At 35.8% G+C, this 20,004-nt stretch overlaps 2 protein-coding genes and 1 long non-coding RNA gene across 5 annotated transcripts; 2 read left to right on the top strand and 1 right to left on the bottom strand.

The window, feature by feature from the left end:
* Positions 1–5,498: 5,498 nt before the first annotated feature.
* LOC132606562 (uncharacterized) lies at positions 5,499–6,741 on the bottom strand. Its single transcript, XR_009569978.1, has 2 exons — positions 6,619–6,741; positions 5,499–5,656 (listed from the first exon to the last, which is right to left on the bottom strand). It is a non-coding gene; the product is annotated as an uncharacterized LOC132606562 (long non-coding RNA).
* On the top strand, positions 5,523–11,252 carry LOC132606559 (ATP-dependent Clp protease proteolytic subunit 6, chloroplastic). Of its 3 annotated transcripts, XR_009569977.1 has the most exons (10): positions 5,523–5,663; positions 6,623–6,684; positions 6,794–6,866; positions 7,670–7,874; positions 7,975–8,040; positions 8,178–8,318; positions 8,880–8,933; positions 10,505–10,597; positions 10,823–11,052; positions 11,154–11,252. XR_009569977.1 is itself a non-coding variant. In XM_060320135.1 (9 exons), exons 1-9 carry the CDS (start codon positions 5,572–5,574, stop codon positions 10,868–10,870), a joined length of 831 nt encoding a protein of 276 aa, XP_060176118.1. In that variant the 5' UTR covers positions 5,523–5,571; the 3' UTR covers positions 10,871–11,252. The 3 variants fall into 3 exon arrangements, 2 of the variants coding, with proteins under 2 accessions (XP_060176118.1, XP_060176117.1); XM_060320135.1 differs by having other exon boundaries at positions 6,626–6,684; positions 10,823–11,252; XM_060320134.1 differs by having other exon boundaries at positions 10,823–11,252.
* A 1,269-nt stretch (positions 11,253–12,521) lies between these two features.
* On the top strand, positions 12,522–19,342 carry LOC132606560 (HVA22-like protein k). The gene is made up of 8 exons (XM_060320136.1): positions 12,522–12,730; positions 14,482–14,540; positions 14,684–14,781; positions 15,590–15,641; positions 15,740–15,803; positions 18,023–18,118; positions 18,563–18,635; positions 18,929–19,342. Exons 1-8 carry the CDS (start codon positions 12,719–12,721, stop codon positions 19,036–19,038), a joined length of 564 nt encoding a protein of 187 aa, XP_060176119.1. The 5' UTR covers positions 12,522–12,718; the 3' UTR covers positions 19,039–19,342.
* Positions 19,343–20,004: the final 662 nt, after the last annotated feature.

Here is a 20,004-nt window from a genome sequence, read left to right as displayed (position 1 = left end):
GCCAAGGATTATGAGTCCGTTTGGATTGGCTTATAAGTCATTTTTAACTTATTTGAGTGTTTAGTAAAATAGAAAACTGCTTAAATTAAGTTAAAAAGTGCTTAAAATAAGCTAAAATCAAGAAGTTGTTCAACCCCAACTTATTTATTTATTTATTTATTTATTTTTACTTAAAAGTCATTTTGGTTTGACAAACAACTTTACCCTTTTATCCCTTATATTTTCTGTTAATTCCAATATTACCCTTAATTCTAAAAACCTTTTAAGCACTTTTATTCAAACACGTAACTGCTTATTTATAAAATAACTTTCAGCACTTAAAAAGTACTTTAAGCACTTATGCTTAAAAGCCACTTTTTTTCAGCTAATCCAAAGGGCTCTATGTCCCTTATCAGATCCAGAACAAAGTGGAAAATGTGGCCTATAAGTTGTCATTGTCAGCTATTCTATTGTTACGTCCAACTTTTCTTGTGTCACAACTTAAACATTGTCATCAGCTACTAACATCCATTTCTCATCCCCTTTTTCTTCAACTTTTCAGTCCCTGTTGCCTTTAAACTTCAAAGATTCTGAATAAAAGGATGGTTCAGAAGGGAAGTAAGGTTGTCACTCAAGTCTTGGTACAATGGGAGGGACTACCACTAGAGCATGCTACCTTGGGAAGATCATAAGGCCCTATTAGTCAGGTTTTGAACTTTTATTCCTTGAGGTCAAGAAAAATCTTAAGAGGTAAGGAATGATACAAATAGGATGAAGGAGTAGACTGTGTGAGTTGTACGTGAGGCTAATTAAAGGGTATTGGCAGTTAAGTTAGTTAGCCTAGATGAGCCGGTAATAAATTTAATTACTAGTTTAATTTGACAGTTTGTCCCGGCGGGGATATTAAGTTATTGTTTTAGTAATTGCAATTGTGATACGATAGAATATAGTGCTTGACAATTTTAGTCCCATAGTTATTTATTCTATTTTGTCTTTTTTGTTAGCTGTAATTGGTTATGTACTCATACTGAGCCTTGGATCCAATAATGAGAATTATCTTAATTTAGCCCTAGCTTCTTTCTTCTTAGCTGCAGACTCTAGCATTTGTCGTCTTCTTCTTCCATTGATATTGCATCATATTTATAGAGTTTGATTTGGAAAATTATAGAAATGTCTATAGCAAGAGCTTCCTCCCAATTTATGGCATGCAAATGAGATTTTTGAAATGGATTTAGAAATTACACTAGCCCATTTGTGGATTAATTTGCCTATATTGCATTGACATTTTTTTTTCTAGTGGAATGTTCTGTGCAGAATTTTCGAATCCTAAAGGGTATAACTTTTAACATTCAAGATCCTCATACAAAAGCTAAATCATAAAAAATAAAAATAAAAAAGAGGTACTGTGACGAGTTATGACATGTTGTAGTTTTGATGATTTGACAAACACGCCAAGGACCAGGTCCCCTGTGCACTGTACAAAACATGACAGCTGGAAAGTTGTGTGCATTGTTCTGACTGGCAGAACTGCAGTAGCACAGGTGCAACATGCTGGAGGTCAAACCTGTAGCTAAAGGCCAATATGCAAAGATGAAAGATCCCTATCCATGGTCACATGTTTCTCACATGCTCCCTAATATATATATATATATATATATATATATATATATATATATATATATATATATATATATATATATATACAACATGTTGCTAGGTTAAAGACTAACACTTGCAAATCTGAAAATTATATTTCTCTCAAGTGCAGCCGCCACCCCTCTCAAGGTGCTCTCAAGAACAAAGCCTCAACAAGCCAAAGGACCAGATCCCTAAACTTAAGATGCTTCAAGTCATTAGGTTGTTGAGTCTTAGTTCCTTTGTTGTATAAATTGTAAACCTACTCTTCTCTTTTAAGAAGTTGTCTGTAGGTGCTTGAATTCTCAAGGGCTGCTTGTAAAAAGTTTATCTTCACGAGCTCTTGAGTGGTACACTAGGCTAGAAGTAGGCAAGGTGTATTAGTATTCTTGGCTAGAGTAAGCTAAGTATAAGTTAAGTCATTGACTAGAGTTAGTCAAGTCTTGGAGCTTTGCAATAGAGTTATTGTAAAGGTGCTTACAATGTATGTATTGTAAGGGTTAGGGATTAAGAGTTTAATTCCTAGATTATAATCTGAAGTTGCTCGTTTTAGTGAAGTTGGAAATCCTACTGGGGTAGGTCGTGGTTTTTAATCCCTTGAGTAAGGAATTTTTCATGTAAAATTACTTGCCTTATTTACTTTCTGTCATTATATGTGAAAACAGTTTAGGAACCTGGTCCCTTAGACTGTTTTAGTAAACTCTCAGGTTGTGAACTAGCAAAGTGTGAACCCATAGGTTCTATCAATTGGTATCAGAGCAGGTTCTTTCTAAAAGGGTAATACCTAGAAAGGATCCTCCTCATGGTTAGTTCACCAAACATGGAGAAAGGAGAATCTATCACAAGACCACCAAGATTCAATAGAAAATTCTATGAATGGTGGAAGGCAAGAATGCAGGATATATTTTGACCGAGGACCCTGAGTGGTGGTACATTATTTGTGACGGCCTTCATGCTTCTACCAAGGATTGTGAGGCTGAAGAAAAGACAGATCCAAAAGAAAAAAAGAAACTCAGTGATACTGACAAAGAAGCCGTACAAAAGGATCTCAAAGCCAAGAAAATCCTTATTCGCAGTCTTAGGTCAGTAGAGTATAATTTTATTGCTTCATGCAAAATGGCAAAGAAAATATGGGATGCTCTCAAGAATGTCTATGAAGGATCTTATAGAACAAAGCAACTTAGAATTGATACGCTTGTGGTATGATTTCTTCAAAATGAAGGAAAGTGAATCTGTTCATGATATGTGCACTAGATTCTCTTCCATCATTGAAGAACTTCATTCCCTTGATAAAGTTATTAAGGAGCATCTCTTAGTTCACAAACTGCTGTGGGCGCTGCTAATTTCATGGGAAGTGAAAGCTTGCACTATCCTTGAATCCATGAATTTGGAAGAACTGACACTTGATGAGCTAATCAATGACCTCGAGATTTATGAGCTAAAAAGAAAAAATGAAGAAAACAAGAAGCAAGAAGAAGAAGAAGAAGAAGAAGAAGAAGAAGAAGAAGAAGAAATATGTCAAATCAGAAGAGAAAAGTGACTCAAGTAGAGATGAGTTTGAAATGATGCATATCATTGAAGGCTCGTCAATGTTAGGAAGCAGCAGCAGAAATGTCAAAGAAGGAAAAGAGGTACCAGGTCCCTGAGGACAAGGTCAACTCAAAAATGGAAGCTGACACCTTGGTCAAGAAAGCTTTAGCTGTTTGGGAAGACTCTTTAGATGAATCTGAGGATGAGAATGACAAGGAGGAAAAATGTATCTCTGGATCTAAAAACAGGCGTTGGACTCATTATGATCATGTTGGTCATTATAAAGACTTGAGTAAAGTAAAAGCTTAGTCTGCACAGAGAAACAGAGAGGATGTTGAAAGCAAACCAAGACGCAGGGACCTGGTCCTCGAACAAAGAAGAGCTTGTTACCTGCATGGGTGAAGAGACATCTAGTTCATCCATTCTGTCACTACTTAGGACCTAAGCTGGTTTGGGTACCTAATTTCTATAAGTAATTGGATGCAAGGGCTGGAGTGAGAAAGGAGCAGTCAACAACGTGTTGGTGAATGTGACTGCTCTGAGCGCAAATTAAAGACTAGCTGTTATGAAGAACAATCCGCACAATTTTTGCTATGAAAGTGGGGGCCTTTCATAGGAATGCCCTTATTTTAGGGTGGTCTTTAATTTTTGTCCCTCAAATTGGTGGTCTTTAATTTTTGCCCTTCGCCTAACACTTATTTTGGGGTGGTCTTTAAATTTTTTTCGCTCAAATTGGTGGTCTTTAATTTTTGTCCTTTGCCTAATACCATGATGTTTGGGGTTCGAACTCTGACTCAGTTAAAAAAATATTGCAAAGGAAGAGTTTTATAGAAAACTTAGGCCTATCGGGCCAAAGTTAGGCCTGCAGGGAGAATTTTGCCTGCTTCAGGTAGATTTTCGCAGGTAAAACTATGCCGTGCGAATCCAAGTTCTACTTGGCGAATTTTTTTAAAATTTTTGACTGAGCGGGGTTTCGAACCCATAGCCTAGGAGTTTTAGGCGAAGGACAAAAATTAGAGCATGTTTGGATAGGCTTAAAAAAAACAGCTTATAAGCTACTTTTTTGAGCTAAGCCAAACGGGCCAACCTATTTTTTTGGGCTTATTTTAAGCACAAAATGGCTTATAAGCTGGCTAGCCAAACACTCAAAAAAGCTGCAACTTATAAGCTAAGCCAGACGGGCTCTTAACATTTTTTTGCACGGATTACCCTTCTTTTGGGGTGGTCTTTAATTTTTGCCCTTCGCGTTGCAACCCTGAGCGTTCACGCAGAAATTATGAGGTTCTGGGTTCGAACCCCCGCTCAAGCATAAATTAAAAAAAAAAATGCAAGGCAAGGTTTGGGTCGTGTGTATGCCGGACCCGACATACACTTATTAAGGAATTACCAAAGTTATGCCGGACCCGACATACTCATGCATTATGGGCAGACTTGGCATAAGTATGCCGGGTCCGGCATAACTTTGGTAATTCCTTAACAAGTTTATGCCGAGTCCGACATATTTATGGGCAAACTTTTAGTTAAGCCTTAACTAAAAGTCTTTCCCTAGTTATGTCTTATGGGGCATACTTTTAGTTGTGCCTTATGGGTAGACTTGGCATAAGTATGCCGGATCCGACATAACTTTGATAATTCCTTCACAAGTTTATGCCGGGTCCAGCATACTTATGAGCAAACTTTTAGTTAAGCCTTAACTAAAAGTCTTTTCCTAGTTATGCCTTATGGGACAGACTTTTAAATAAGGCATAACTAAAAGTATGCCCCATAAGGCATAGCTTTTCCTTAAGACATAGACTTTTTCTTATAACTTTTCCTTAACTAAAAGTCTGTCCCATAAGGCATAACTAGGAAAAGACTTTTAGTTAAGGCTTAACTAAAAGTTTACCCATTAAAAGTTTGCCCATAAGTATGCTGGACCCGGCATAAACTTGTGAAGGAATTACCAAAGTTATGTCGGATCCGGCATACTTATGCCAAGTCTACCCATAAGGCAAAAGTATGCCGGGTACGACATAACTTTGGTAATTTCTTAACAAGTGTATGCCGGTGGGGGCATAGCGAAATTTAAACTCTGTCTTGCGATTTTTTTTAAAATTTTTGACTGAGTGGGGTTTCGAACCTGGAACCCATGGGTTTTAGCCGAAGGGCAAAATTTAAAGACCACTCCAAAAGAAGGGCAATTCTGCGAATTGCCCGGCTCTTAAAGACCAACAATGTGAGGGCCAAAAATTAAAGACCAGTGGACTTGAAAGCCACTCCGCACAAAAAAAAATGTTGGCTTTGGACCATAAAGCCAGTAGCCCAATTGAAACTGACACACTATAAGCCCAATAAAGACCCAACATCTGCTCGGGTTATCCCGACCTCTTATCCCGTTTCACCAGAACACTCTCCCTTTAGTCACCGAACCCTCGCCGGAGCATCAAAATGGTGACGTCAGCCATTACCGGAGCTTCAGTTATAACAAACGTCTCTTTACGGCTCCAAACCTCTTCTTCGTCTCTTTTTTCATCTACTAGGTAATTTATACACTTGCTTTTACATTGTACCTCTCTTAGTTGAATTTTACTTTTTTCCGATTCTATTGTACACGTGTTTTTAGATATTAAGTAGGCGTTTGGCCATTGATTCCAAATATTTTGAGATAATGGTAAAAAAGGCACCTTAAGTATCACTGTTTTGCGAGTTCCCTACCTGAACTATCACCAACTATTTATCAAACACACCTCGAAATTAATGAGTCAGCTGCCGTGTAGACGAAATTTTATGGGCAAATTAAGTTGTCACGCGCCTTTTGGCCTATGTATTCAAACACATTGGTCTAGTCAGCTTTGAGGTGTGTTTTGATAAATATTGGCGATGGTTCAGGTATGGAACTCGTGGAAAAAATGATACTTCAGATGTGTTTTTGACCATCATCTCAAAATATTTTTCACTTTATTTAAAATTAATGGAGTTGGAGTTGAAGATGGAGTTGTGTTTGGTTATACTTTTTGCAAACAAAATTTGGAATAATGTTTATGCTTGAATGTACTTAAATATACTTCAAAAGGGAAAAAAGTGAGTTGGAAAACAGATTATAAGCTGTTTTTCAAATTTGAAATACAACTTCAAGTTGAATTTGGAACTTTCATGATACCCTGATTTTCAAATAAAGTGAAATTATTGGTTGTCTGCAAAAAGAGTGACCGGAGTTTAGAGTAGGAAAGTCGGTATTTGGATTTTCAGTGTGAATATTTCTTCAACTTTTTTTTTTTTTTTTTTTTTTGGGAATAATTATTTACAAACTACATTAGAATGTACAGTAAATGTCAGTGTAAAAGATTATACAGTAATATCTAAAGAACTGTTTCTGGAAAATCATGAAAAGTAAGACTGTCGGAGAAATTTATATCATCTTTTTGCTCCTACTTTACATGTGTTATTTTTGGTTTTTCTTGATCTTGAGTAGGTATTAATACTAATTCCTTTTACGCAGAAGTTTAAGGAAACATATAGTTTCTGTTCTCCGAAGTCCATATTCTGATTCATCAGCTATTGGTAAGTAGGTTTTGGATTAGCAACAGAATTTAGTTACTTAATTACTTAGTTAGCTACTTAATTATCTTGAACTGGAATATTTCATGAATCTTTCTGATTCAATTTCTAGGATTTTCAAGCAAGAATCTGAGGACCCCATTAAAGCTCAATGAGCACGAATCTGATGCTCTTACCAATTCAAGGTTTATCTTCAATCCTTATACAGCATGCATTAGTAGTCAGACGTTTTTTATCAGTAACTTTTGTGCTCAAACTCGTGTGTACTTGATATCATTTTGCTCATATCATATTGCTTTATAAGTTCATAATTTGGTAAAATATACTACTAGATGCAGCAGTGATGTAGTTTTGTAAGAAAATAAGAATAAAGAGACGTTCTCTGCACTTTGGTAGTCAGATCTTCCAACAGACGTTCTTCGTTCTAGAATTTAGAAAGATAATTTTCCCTTGCTCTTGAGATGTGCTTACTGATGTTTTCCTAAACTGATAATTCCTTTTGTTCTTCCTTCAATACTCGCTAGAAATATAGTTTTTGAATTAATTATGAGTAGCTTCACTTTCACTTTGATGGCATTGATGTGTTGGTATGTTGTTAGAAACTGAGAGTATGTCGAAGAGAACAAAATTTCATACCCGCTTTAATAATGTTGTGGTGCTTGCTAGGTCTCAGACATCTGGATTTAAATAGGTCAAAAGACAACAATTTCTCGTAGGGAAGTGTTGAAACAATTGATCCAAAATATATAATTCCATATTATACAATAAATTAATAAGACACTAGCATAGACCAAAATGTGCATGGAAAAAAGATGGTCGGCCAGCCTGAATTAGCAAGCAGAAATATTGCATTGTGAATGTCTCTCGTTTACTGGGTGGTGCTGTGAAAATTCACTTGGTCAATGTTCACACACATTGACCAAATCATTGATCGAAACATTTCACCTAGAAAATATAACAGCTGCCGTTTTGAAATTCATGGGAACAGCTATGGTGTGATCGAAGCAAAAAAGGGGGGCAATCCACCTGTCATGCCCGCCGTGATGACACCAGGGGGCCCGTTGGACCTTTCGACAGTGTTATTCAGGAATCGAATTATCTTCATTGGACAACCAATCAACTCCGCAGTTGCTCAGAGAGTTATATCACAACTTGTGACCCTTGCAACTATAGATGAAAACGCAGATATTTTGGTACTGCTTTGCTTTGCCATAACTGTATAGCTAGAATTGTTTTCATCAAGTTGTATGTAAAGGTATTGTTTACCGTTACATCCATGTTTCACAATATCAGATCTATCTCAACTGTCCTGGTGGAAGCACGTACTCTGTCTTGGCAATATATGACTGCATGTCATGGGTAAGTATGCCACTTTATAGTTTCTATAATCATTCAGTTTAATCAACTTTGAACAACTTCCGATTGCAGATATGCTCTACTGCTTGGCATTAGGTTCTTACGATAATAACGCTTTCAAGCAATGATTTCTTTATCAGATAAAGCCTAAGGTTGGGACAGTATGTTTTGGAGTTGCTGCAAGCCAAGGAGCACTTCTTCTTGCCGGTGGAGAAAAGGGCATGAGGTATGCTATGCCAAATGCACGTATAATGATTCATCAACCTCAAAGTGGTTGCGGAGTAAGTTCTCATCTCTTTTCCTGAGAGTTTCAGTTAAGATGTGTTACATTGGGTGAGTTACAACTACTCTTTCTCCGATTTGGCAATATAACAAACACCCCGCTTAAAGATATTAAGAAACACCCTCTCTCCTAAAAAAAGGGGCAATTGGAGTGCCCAAAAGACAATTATAATCTTACCTCAACTTATATTTTGTCTCTATATTTTCTTCTAATTATCGCTCTTTGTTACATTCTTTTCCTAATATAAATTTCTCAAACAGTTCTGACAAAAACTTTGTAAAATTGATTGCACATTTGTGCTAAACTTTGTATCGGTGCAATATTGCTAAACTATTGGTATATGCCAATCTGCTATATATATATTTTTTTATTTTTTTTTTACGTTAGGCATAATGAAAGGGGATTTCATTTTCCCGATAAATTCTTATTCTCTATCTCAATATACTCAAACATGTATTAGAACATTTCTGCTAGTTTAAAACTGTATGAAGATGCTTCTTCTTAGCTACTTGAACTGGTTTTATTTTTATTAAAAGCCTACTTGCACTTACTGCTTTAGGGTCACGTGGAGGATGTGCGGCGCCAAGTGAACGAAGCGGTTCAATCTCGCCAGGTTAATAATTTTTCTTATTCAACCTTCTGTTCTGACAATCTACTAGTGGGTTTCAAATCAAAGAAGATTATTTTTGCTCAGTTCCAAATTTAATAATGCTATCCTTATCTGCAAATTTAATAATGCTCTCCTTATCTGGATCTTTTTTGCTCAGTACTAGAGAGTTTTTCAATCGGTTGAAGTAGATTCTTCTTTTGTAAGGGAAACTTCCAATTCCTACTTTAAGCTTAATGTCATAGTTTTCAGATTAGGATGTGTATCATGTACCAAATTTAGCGTTTGTAGAGTATGTATAGAAACTTCAATGAAAAAGATTCTGATAAGACTCCAAGTATACACAGGAAATATCATGGTTGCCGATAATCAACTGTTCCTTATGTAACCCCCTTGAAGATTTGATACCAACCTAATTTTAATATGATAATGTACACAAGATCAAGTTGTAATGGTACAACCAAAGTATACAATGACAAAAAATGAAAAATAAACTGAAAGTCTTTCTTATAAATTTATCATGCATCTTTTAGATTGATATCCGCAATGCTTAGATTTACATCAGCAATGTTACCAACACACCTCTTCCTAGTTTTAACATGACTCAGAAAATTTTGACGACTCATAGTATACATAGGGAAATTGTAAGATACAAATGAAATATATGCACTAAATAAATTAATCATAAGATAGGTATTGTTGAAACATTTTGACGAACCATATGTAGTATACCGTACAGATAGAGAACTTGTTTAATAGACCCATAGAGCTAAGTTGATGGAGGTCCACTTGGTATTTGTGGTACTCTACCACAAACTCATTGATATACAATCATCCCGATTAAGTATAGTGATGATTAGATTGGGAATTTGTCAGCACAGAAGTTCCACGGACTTCCTTTTTGCATGTGTATAATTTTGGAATATGACACAGCAGAGCTGCATAGGATCATGATGACCATAAAGAAGTGTCTATGTAAACTTCAGTTTCAGTTTTACTGGTTTGTGTCTTGGCTCTTCCATTAAAAAAGATCGTTGACTGGGATGCATGTGTGCTCGAATGAATCACCAAATTTCTCAATTCATCTTTATACTTTGGTGTCAACCTTCAGGGTGTTATTTTAAGCAAACATCCATGGCCCTTCACAGTGAGCATGTGACTTGTGAACTTGAATGATATGATACACCAGACTTGTGACTAGGGATATAAGACTGTTAAGTTGGGATTATGGAAAATAGGATATTGTAATTCACCTATAAAATTAAGCTAAAACTCCAGCAGAGTAGTTAATACCTCCATCCGAATTTATGTGATGGTAATTCGTTTTTTTGTTTGTCTCAGAAAGAACAACACCTTTCTATCTGTAGAAACAATTTAATTGTAAACTTCATTTATTGTTACTGAGATGATTTATAGCAACACAAATATCTATAGAATATTTTAGTTCACAAGTTCCAAAATTCTTTCTTTTTTAAACTCCGTTCCCTGTCAAAGACCATCACATACATTGGGACGAAAGTAGTAGTATATTTTCCAGGACTTTATGATTGAGTTGATATATCTACTTGATTATGCAGAAAATCGACAGGATGTACACTGCCTTCACTGGCCAACCAATTGAGAAGGTGCAACAGTACACTGAAAGGGATCGCTTTCTGTCCGTCTCTGAGGTAATGTTGCTCGGGCTATAACTTGTATGCTGGTGTTTTAGATGCTACTCTTTGCTATAATGTTTCTAAATGGCCCAAAAATTTGTTACCAATTTCTAAAGTAGTTATTTCTCGTGGTTCCATTTTATCTGATCTCATTTCCTTCAATGCCTTTTTTTGCTGGGCACGAGACAATAATCCATTTGATTAATCAAACATTTTCTTTCTGTATTGCTTTATTGGCAGGCCATGGAGTTTGGTCTCATTGATGGGGTACTAGAAACAGAATACTAGTTGCAGCTGAATTGTTTGGAACACATCATAGCTAGCTCTCCGATGATGAAAAAGATGCTGTTAATCATGAACCACTTCGAATGACAAGAAGCTGGCTCTTGCAAATTTGTGTCATAGTTTCTCACACACTGCAATACAATTGATGAACGTTCAAAATCTCCTAAAGCATAAGTTTGAAGAAGGTTACTGAAAGCACACTCTTGTCTTGTATTACTATTTTGTCTCTCCTGCAGATTCACTCAAAGCACCTTTAGAGGTATTAATTGAAGTCTTAATTTATCAGTTAATTGCGATTCAGTCGGAAGAAAGGTGATCAAACACAGAGCAGAGGCAGGAGGCTGTGGTGTACTTTTTCCAAATATATATTAATTGTTTATCATCCCTTCACTGTCCTGATGAGTGAATTTATTTTATCGTATGTGAATTGTGCGTGATTTTATGTGGTGGCTATATTTGGAGCTTCTGTCCTATAATTACCGTTTGCTACTAATGCACATATTGACTCTTGGGAAACAGCGAAAGTTAAATGAAGCAACCTCCATATGATAAAATGTCCTATGCTAGTTGGTTAAAAAAATGACCAACTCTTTAATTAAAAAAACCCATTTTTTTTTCGCGTCATACCAACACACACTTAATATAGGATAACCTAGTTCCAGCTGCATACGAGTGTAACATAAATTTATTTAGAAAAAACATTCGTATTGCAGGAGGGGATTAGGGAAGGGAAGGGACATAACTATTTGGTTTATTCTGAGAGTACAAACACAAAACACACATATTTGTTGCTAAATTCGTGAAACACCGGTACGGTTGCTGATTGATCCTACCTCTATAATCAGTTTCCAGAGTACAATTACTCCTGTGGCCTTATGCTGACAGACAATTAGTGAAGACTGCTTTTTTGCAATCCAAGCTTATTCGGCTTACTTGTTCATTATACCATCTAAAGTACTTAAGTTGAATGATGGCTATTGTAGAAGCTACATTTGGTCTGAGGCAGATGAGACTACTAGAAAATCACTGATAGCTTGGTCTAGAGTTTGTATGTCTAAGGCAACATGGGGTTTAAACTTAACAAATCTTCACTTGTTGGAGAAAGCTGCAATTGCAAAAACCTGTTGGGATCTGTTAAACAAGCATGACAAACTTTGAATAAGGTGGATACATTGCATACTACATAAGAGTTTCATTGGTTCAGTGACTATTTCCAAGCAAGCTTGTTGGATGGTGAGGATGATTACAGCAGCCAGAAATACTCACAAATGATGGATGAATTCAAACCAGGAAAAAGTATCATCAGCCAAATCTACTTGCAATTATAAGGGGATAATCCTGTTGTGAGGTGGAAAAAACTTAACATCTCAAAATCATATTCCATAATTTATTTACGCAATTAAAAATGGAAGAATATAAAAACATTAAACATATTTTCAATACAACTATTATAAAATTAATTATGAAAAAATAAAGGTACGTATATTTTAAAACAATTCTGTAATGCTTCTCTGTTATACATTTAAATGAGTTTCAAATTGTGATTTAATTAGAACATATTGCGTAATGGCAATCACGCTAGGGACTAAAATGTCAATCATAAAAGATACAGGTTAATTATAAAAGCAAAGTTGGAGTAAGAAAGAGCCTTTAAATTTTAATTACGAAAATTCGGAAATTTATAAAAGGAAAATGAAATTTGTTCAAAACTGATATCCTCCGCTAAACTTTTTTTTACTTCCCCAACAAGTTAGTTTTTCCCAATTATTTACTGGATGACTGACACAGAATTGATCGAATTGTTTTCAACTTTGGCTACAAACATTCACTTGTATTAACTACATACATAATATGGATCCCGAGGTTTTTCTTTCTTACAATTTACATTCGCTTCTTATTTTTATTTTTTGTAATCCTTCAGTTTCTGACTTCTTCATTCACATGTATATTATTATTCATTTGTGATCTTCAATTTCCCTTGATGTTTTCTTTTTACTATGGAAAAGTCTGGGTAAAATTAGTCTAACTATTTATGTATGATGAATGAATTTGTCTTATATATATATATATAGATGATTCATACAGTCAAAATAGACTAGTTTTGGATTAATGTATTGATTGGTATTTTGAGAGTGTATGCTCCAGTATTGGTATACTCCCTCCATCCCAAAATAAGTGTCGTTTTAGGGAAAAAAAAAGATTGTTCCAAAATAATTGGCGCTTTAGGAATTCAAGACAATAATTAGTAGTAATTGTTTCCAACTATACCCGTATATTAAAGAATTACTTGTTCAATTCTCAAGAAACATCTACTCCCTCCGTCCCAAAATGATTGGCCTCTTTTGATTTGGTACAAAGTTTAAGAAATAAAGAAAGACTTTTGAAATGTGTGGTCCAAAACAAGCCTTAGATATTTGTGTGGCTGTAAATCATCTCATAAAGTTAAATTGTTTCTAAATATAGAAAGAAAAATCTTTTTGGGACAGACTAAAAAGGAAAGGAGGACAATTTTTTTCGGACAGAGGGAGTAATAAATAGGGGCAACTTAGTAAATGATACCTTGTACTTATTGTTTTTCTTAATGGGCGTGAAAAGACACTTATTTTGGGACGGAGGGAGTAGTAAACAGTGGTGGAAGAAAGATTCTGTTAAGATTCGATAATTATTTAGACAACCCAAAGCAGCCTTAGGAATGGAGAGGTTTCAAATCTTGGATGAAGAAATGATTTATGTGAATTGTGAACTAAAAATGTAGGAAAGATGATCAGCTTTCAATTATATCTACTGCTATATAATAATGGTGTGTGCAATTCCTTGAATCAGTCAATCAATCACATATTGCATCGATCCTGAATTAGTTGGGGCTCAGCTATAGCCTATATGTGTTATATTTTATTATGCTCTATTCACCAGTGCAATTTAGTAATTCCTCATAGTTAGACTATTTTTACTTTGACCGCTATAATTTGCGAAACTCATGTATGCATAGGCAATTCCTTCATCAAAAACATGGCGCAGGGCATTTTCCAAAAATATGAAGAGAGAAAAGCTTATTTAGTTGATGAAATATTGTCTTGAATTTCTGGACCAAGACTGCAGTTTGGTTAAATCACAAAGAACCAATGTTTGTCTCAAGTGTCTCATGAGAGGTGGATTACCTAACATTAAATAGAGGATCAGAATGATGCATAGGTCAGCATGAGCTAGGGAAGGGTTTTATTTTATTCTTTGTCATTTAGAGATTTTTTTTTATTATAAGACGGTTAAGGGAACATAGTTTATACTTCTTTCTATAACACGTCCAAGGACTTTGTATCGAAGTGTGTTTTCTATAATCATTGTAAAATCATCTCTGTCTAAACTGTAGGCGCATAATATAGTAACTGCATTTTGATCTTTGGCATTTCTTTGCACTCTGTTGATTGAATTTTGAATTTGTTCTCTAAGTCAAGGATGGATTATTTGAGTGGAATCTGCACTCTATTCCTGTGGCAGTTTGGCCTTGAGAAGCATATTTGTGCCTTTGTTGGCCCTTACTATTTAAATTGGTGCATCTTTTCTCCCATTGTCTTAGAATGTATCAATTATATGAATCTGAATTCCATTCAATGCAGGTTGGATTGAGACTACTTTTTTCTCCACTGGGTTCTAATATTGTTGTGCGGACAGCATGGTGAGCTAATATTTAATTTTATTCATTGGAACTAGTATTATTTACGATTTTATGAAAACTTGGTTTTCTGTTTTAAAGAAATGATTCTTATTTGGGGAAGATAAGAGAATTGATGATTTGTGGTTATTATGTGACATCTACAGCTGTTCTGTGGGGGTTGTTTTACCTGTTTATTCCACATTTAAGGCAATTGAGGGAAGAGATGAAAATGAGCAGAAAAAGTGGCTTCTGTATTGGGCAGGTTTGAATACTGTTTATTTTTCTTTGCTGTGCAAATGCTTTTCTTCATTGATTATTGTTAAGAGTCCCACATTGGTGGGTTAAAGGGTACCTGGTCTCCTTATATGGACTTTGGCAATCCTCCCCTCATGAGCTAGCTTTTGGGGTTGAGTTAGGCCCAAGATCCATTCTTAACAATTATAAACCTCTTAATATACTATTTACTTTTGTTGTAAGCAGCAGTCTTTATCCTTTTTTTCCCTTTAGCATTTCAAGTTTCTATGCAAAACCATTACATGTATCCACTGGTTAATCAATATACGACCTCTAGTATAGAAGTTGTTGAATTTAGGTACAGGGTGAAAAACTGCAGCATCCATTCAACATAGAACTGTTATATGTTTTCTGGAGGGACTACAGAGAAGACATATTTAGTCCTCTTAATATACTAGAACATTAGAATTTTGTTTTGTTGTGAATAATTACTATTACTATTTCAAAGCAACTATTGAATTTTACCTACAAACAGCCTAAAACTGATAATGATTGCAATGATGCTGACGAACAAGAGATGTTTGAATTTTGAAATAAGTTGAGAAACTTTAGAATTTTAATACACGGTAGGTATATGTGCTTCCCGTGGGCATATTTTGGGATTCACTTTTATGTAAATCAGCATAGCATTCCTGCTCAGAGTATAAGTACTTATTATAATGTTCAGTCTAACTGTTTGGTAGTTTCTCTTCATGTACCCTTGGGTTACCGAATAATTTGGTTGCATTTTCTTGGACATTCTTCTTAGAACCGAAAGAAATTTCTGTTGCTTGCAGCTTATGGGTCTTTCAGTATTGTTGAGTTATTCACTGATAAGTTTCTCCACTGGTATAACTCCTGCTTCACTCATCTTACTTTTAAACCATTTTTAATGTTACTGCTAGTTTAGTCCTGTTGAGGTTTTATTCCCCTTCCTATTTTATCAGGTTTCCACTGTATTACCACATGAAGTTTGCATTTCTTGTTTGGCTTCAACTCCCTACCACTGATGTAAGCTAAAGCAGATTCTCTTCTCTTTACATTGCCCGTGTTGTTTTATATTCATCCTCTGTTTATAATTCTGTTTTCTTAAATTTCCCCATGCAAGGGATTGTATATAATTATAACATCGTTCCTTGATCAAATATCTCATGCCACTGTTTATAATTTTCGTTGGCAAAATTTAAATGTTTGACACATCATGTAATGACTTGGCATATGGTAGGAAGACTACATAGGAGCAGCGAGGGCAGTAGCGACATTGGTAGGCATCATCAGTAGTTTCGGATGCCGTGTTGTTTGCTAGAGTTACTTAGATTGTTGGAATAACAATAGTACATTGGTAGCATCTGCAGTAGTTTCGGATGCCGTGTTGTTTGCTAGAGTTACTTAGATTGTTGGAATAACAATAGTACATTGGTAGCATCTGCAGTAGTTTCGGAAGCAGTGTTGTTTGTCATAGTTCCTTAGATTGTTGGAATAACAATAGTACATTGGTAGCATCTGCAGTAGTTTCGGAAGCAGTGTTGTTTGTCATAGTTTCTTAGATTGTTGGAATAACAATTGGAGAATAAAGTCTTACTACTATAAGTATTATTTTGTGAGCAGATACACGAATTGCCTTGAGTCGTGCTATGCGTTGACCTAAGAAACTATTTCAGCAATGTGAAAGTTTCCGAAAGGTTAAACAAGTCTTTCTCTAACAGAGAGGGAGCAGGAATATTAAAATTAACTAATAATAAGCTATCAATTTTTTGAAGGAGAATCCTTGAAGAAACAATTAAGATTTTGGATGAGAGGAGAGAATTGTAGTAGCTAGGAGGCTTATGATGATTGCTTATGATAGAAAATGGTATCCTATGATTAGCTATTTGTAGGCCAAGAGATGGCCTTTAGTCATGACAAATGTCCTAGTCTCCTTTGTCCCCTGTATAAAACCTCTCATGTATGAGCCATTTCTATGGTCCAGACTTAGACTGATAAACTGCCTCACAGGATTACTGGTGAAAAGAAATATTTCTGTGAACCAATTATATTTATTGTAAGTCAGAGTTGCACCTATCACGTTTTGGCCCCAGCAATTTTGTTGTTCGGTGAGGTTTTGTGCGAATAGGCCATGCGTATGCTTGATTATTCTTGAGAGTTCTAAAGACTTAGCGAAGCCCACTCCACTCTCACACCTGTGAATTCTTCAAGTGGATACTGCTTTTAAATACACCATCCTTTAGGAATATGAATTCATTAAGAGTTGTAACTCAACCTCTCAATTAGTAGCAGTAAACACCCTTTTTAGTGCTTTATTATCAATATATATTACCCATATGAACCTTCGTCATGGGATCTCCAGTCACATAGGTTGGTTACCATCTTTATTAACATCTTGTTGGCCTCAACCCCATTTCGTTTGAGGTTTGAAGAATTAGTTTTCTTCCAGCAGATTTTGTCGGAGGGTTGGCGAAATTTACTTTGGGCTTCGCGTAGTCAATGGAAATTATTCCTTTTCTTAGCAGTTGCTTAACGATGTCCTGCCTCAATTTCATGTGTCTACTTTTACCATTATAAGATGTATTCTTGGCAATAGCCATTACCGCTTGACAATCACAATGTATAGACACAGGAGGCAACAAGTCCTTTATTAAAGGAATATTACCTGAGAAGTTTCTTAGCTGCTTAGCCTCAGAACCAGCACTACCACCAAGGGTGAACACATAACCACTAGTGAATTTTGTCTCATCTGTATCAGAGATCCAGTTTGCATCACTATAAACTCCTAAAGTAAAAGAAAATCAACCATATAGGATACCATTATTCATGCTACCTCTCAAGTGTTTCATTAATCTAGCCAATGCAGACCAATGCTGTTGATCATTATTAAGAGTATATCTACTCAGTCTACATACAACATAGGCTATATCACGCCTTGTAAAATTTGTTAAATCACTCAATAATCCTTATGCCCTCCTAAACAAATTTATTCCTTATTGTATGTCAGTATTTAGTGCCTCTTTTCTTGTTTCACTTTCTGATTCGCCTGTCAATGTGACTTTACACAAAATTTTGGATGCATTTCATCAGTTGCTGCCTATATGTATTGCTTTATGCTTTCTTTGTATAGATGTAGACTGGATTAAACGAATAGTAAAAAGAATCCATGACTTCCAGATCTGACAGAACAATTTAAATGTTGAAGCATTATCTAAATGATATTTATTTCAATTTGCTTTTGACAGGGAGCAAGGCAAATGTATATGACTCACCTTCGTCCTTTCCTCTTGAAGCATCAGGCCAGACTGGACCAAGTAGTTGGATTTTGTTATGGTCAAATGGTAATCATAGAGTTGATCTTTCTATTGCCCTTTTTATATTCTTTGTTCTTTACTTTCATACTGTTTTGGCTCTTCTTGGTTTCTTTCCCCTTCTTCTTGTGGGTGTTGGGGGCAAGGGGCAGGGACCTTGTCTCTCCGAGTTATACGTTAAGATGAATGAATTACGTTCTTGATTTTGTTTGGTTGATGAGTTGTGATGGCATCAGATGCCTTCTGACCGAAGGGTTGGATCTCATTTTCCAGTTATTTTACTGTGGATAGATCTTAGTCATCTGCACCCTGGTCTGGAGCAGTTCGATATAAAGTTTGGTTTTGGATCTTATAATCAGTATCGATAACCTGGTTGGCTCTTTAATTTGTTTAAGCTAATCATCTATTAAGGTGCAACTTGCAAGCAGCTGATTTTGTAATGTCATTTGACCTCCATTATTCCCGGCCTTGCAGTCCAAGTTTGTTAGCCGGCATCAAGCTGAAATCCAGTTCGTGAGGGCACTTCTGATGAAGACCTTCTTATCAGGTAGCCAAATAAACACACTTGGGACTTGCTGCTATTTCGGGTGGTAGCTTTCAATTTTTATTTTTTTTTCCTTGATAAGGTGGTGTTAGATATCAGTCATTCCTTTCATGTATCTCCGGCTGCTTAATAGTTACATACTTTAATCACTAAAAAAAAAAATAGTTACATACTTTAATCACTAATGTCCTTCTGGTTCAGTATCTTGATAAAAATAAGTTGGTGGTGTTCAGTTACATATTTATGGGCTAACCCCGCCCCCTTCCTTTTCCTTGTTTTCTTTTTCTTCTTATCAGCAAACCAGTTTGCTTCAGAATTTATTCACCCTGAGCGAAGGCATGTGAGTGGCTCAATCAGAGGACCGAGACAGCAAGTTGACACTTCTGATTCTGAAGATGGAGAGTGATGCTTAACTCAGGAACATTTCATCATTCCAATGGTTTACCTTAGAAAATAGATCTATTTACTTATATCCACTCAAAACTCATAGATGTTTGCATAGTGAGTCTCTCACATTAAGCGTTTTTAGGGCTCTTACGAGTTTCGAAATTGATTGTTCCAGTGGTTTTGTACATAGTTGCTCCCCTTCCCTCAAGAGACATTAGCTTAGTTGTTAAATGCAGCTGAGATTTTCACTCTTCATTGTCTAGGTTGAAATAACTTCTACTAGTATACTAGCAAAAGGTTTTATTTGTACAAGTTTTTGTCTAGATGTCTGTGTTTCTATTCCTTTTTCATTTTGTCACAAATTACTGTGAGAAATATGACACAATGATCATTTGGTTCGAAAATTTGCCAGTCTCAGAAGATTATCTTCTTGAGGAGTGGGGTGGGGGGTTTTGGTATGTGTGTGGAGGAGTGGGGGGGGGGGGGGGGGGGGTTGGCTGGGGGAAGGGGTTGTGGACAAATGGACGCAGCAAACATTTCTCCTCTGTGGAAAATATGGATTACAAAATTAATATTTATTAGGCTTTATTTATTGAAACTATAAATTATGTTTCCAAATGATTTGTTTAGGCTTAAAGCTAACTCATAAACTATATGTTGAGATCTAAAGGTTTAGGACTGCTACAGAGAGGAGAATTATGCTCTGGTTATTGATAGCATAAGCAGCCAAGGTGCTTTTAGTAATTGGTTGATTAGATTTTTTGTTGTCACCAAACTTGTTTTGAACTTTTTGATGAGTTTCCTAGTTGACAAATTTGCTGATACGAAATAGTTTTTGTTTTCTATTGTCGTACCATAGAAGCAAAATTGAAAGGAAAAAAAAAGATATTCTGAGAAATGAGAACAAAAATATCTGTGCTCAGCAATCAAGTCCCCTCGTTGTCCGATTATATCATAGCAGACATAAATGCTTCACGTTTTTATT

Source organism: Lycium barbarum, chromosome 8 (assembly GCF_019175385.1).
Source record: "Lycium barbarum isolate Lr01 chromosome 8, ASM1917538v2, whole genome shotgun sequence".
NCBI lineage: Eukaryota > Viridiplantae > Streptophyta > Magnoliopsida > Solanales > Solanaceae > Lycium > Lycium barbarum.
This window is presented reverse-complemented; position numbering and strand designations above follow the sequence as displayed.